At 44.2% G+C, this 1,185-nt stretch overlaps 1 protein-coding gene across 1 annotated transcript in view; it reads left to right on the forward strand.

Moving 5' to 3' along the window:
• Positions 1-1,185, forward strand: part of LOC119590794 (colorectal mutant cancer protein-like) — a 157,596-nt gene that overhangs the window by 141,568 nt on the left and 14,843 nt on the right. Inside the window, exon 5 of the mRNA XM_037939507.1 lies at positions 629-842. Within this exon, the coding sequence (XP_037795435.1) occupies positions 629-842 (214 nt within the window). The remainder of the gene's footprint in view (positions 1-628; positions 843-1,185) is intronic.

A 1,185-nucleotide genomic window follows, 5' to 3' on the forward strand; every position in this document is an offset into this window, starting at 1 on the left:
GATAGGCAGGTTATTGCTGGGAAATGACTACAGGGAAAAGGAGAAGGCGGGGGGGGGGGAGTCATTGCAGGGGAAGGATAGGCGGGAGGAGTGGGAGAGGGATGAGGATAGGCTGGTCGCTGCAGAAGAAGGAAGGTGGGGAGGGGGAGAGAGAAAGGGATAGGCAGGTCATTACAGGGAGGGGAGGGAGAGCTAGGATTGAGGAGTGACGGGGCCGAGTGGGTAAATATAAACCCAAGCATATCCGGGTTAGTTGTTTCGGATAGCATCGGAAAGGTCAGAAGGCAAACTGAAGGGTAAATGTCATCATGGTAAAGACAATGAGGTTTTAATTTATGTTGAAAAACTGGCATAGTGTTTGAAAAAGACTTGTTTTGTAAAGTTGTTAATGAACTCAGGAGAACATTTCAATCGATTAATGTTTGTTATTTGTTTGAGAGATTTTTGATTTTCCGTTTTCTGAAAATGTAAAAAGTAAATTAAATCAACACACCGTTTTATCACTTTTCTTTATAATGTTATATCCATAAAAAGCATCATCAGTGTACCCACTGTAAATGGGTACACTGATGTGTTAGTGTTTTTTTTTTTGTGAAAAAACAAACTAATCAGAACCTTCTCCCAACAGCTCGAAAAGGTGAGAGTGGAGCGAGAGAGCGAGGACAGACTAGACTCGCAGGCCCAGCGCTATGAGGAAAGGCTCACCGAACTGCACTCTGTCATCGCCGAACTTTCCCGCAAGATCGACCAGCAGAGGATCAACGTCATCGCCGAGGAGGAGGCGGCGGTTCCTGAGGACTACTCGCAGTCGGAGCTCTCGCACGACCAGCACGATGCTACGGGTGGGCCTTCGCTGGAGTTATTGTGTGCTTTGTTTCGAGGATAAAGCTGCTTTGTGTTGGTGCCATGGGCTTGTGCGATTTTTAAAACGTTTTGTTCGATTATATAGCTGTTTTGTGTACTGGTGCTATGGGCAGATGTATAAAAAAAAGTTGCTTTGTATGCTTTGTTTACTGGTGCTCCAGGTGTGTGTTCATGGAAAATGGTTTTGTATGCCTTGCTTTGGATCGAAAATCATTTTGTCTGTAGATGCTATGGGTGTGTCTTTAAAAAGATGTTTCTCTACTGATGTTAGGGTGTGTCTGTGGAAAGTTGCTTTGTATCTTTTGTTTTGAAAAGACAGTT

This window comes from Penaeus monodon, chromosome 27 (genome assembly GCF_015228065.2).
Source record: "Penaeus monodon isolate SGIC_2016 chromosome 27, NSTDA_Pmon_1, whole genome shotgun sequence".
NCBI lineage: Eukaryota > Metazoa > Arthropoda > Malacostraca > Decapoda > Penaeidae > Penaeus > Penaeus monodon.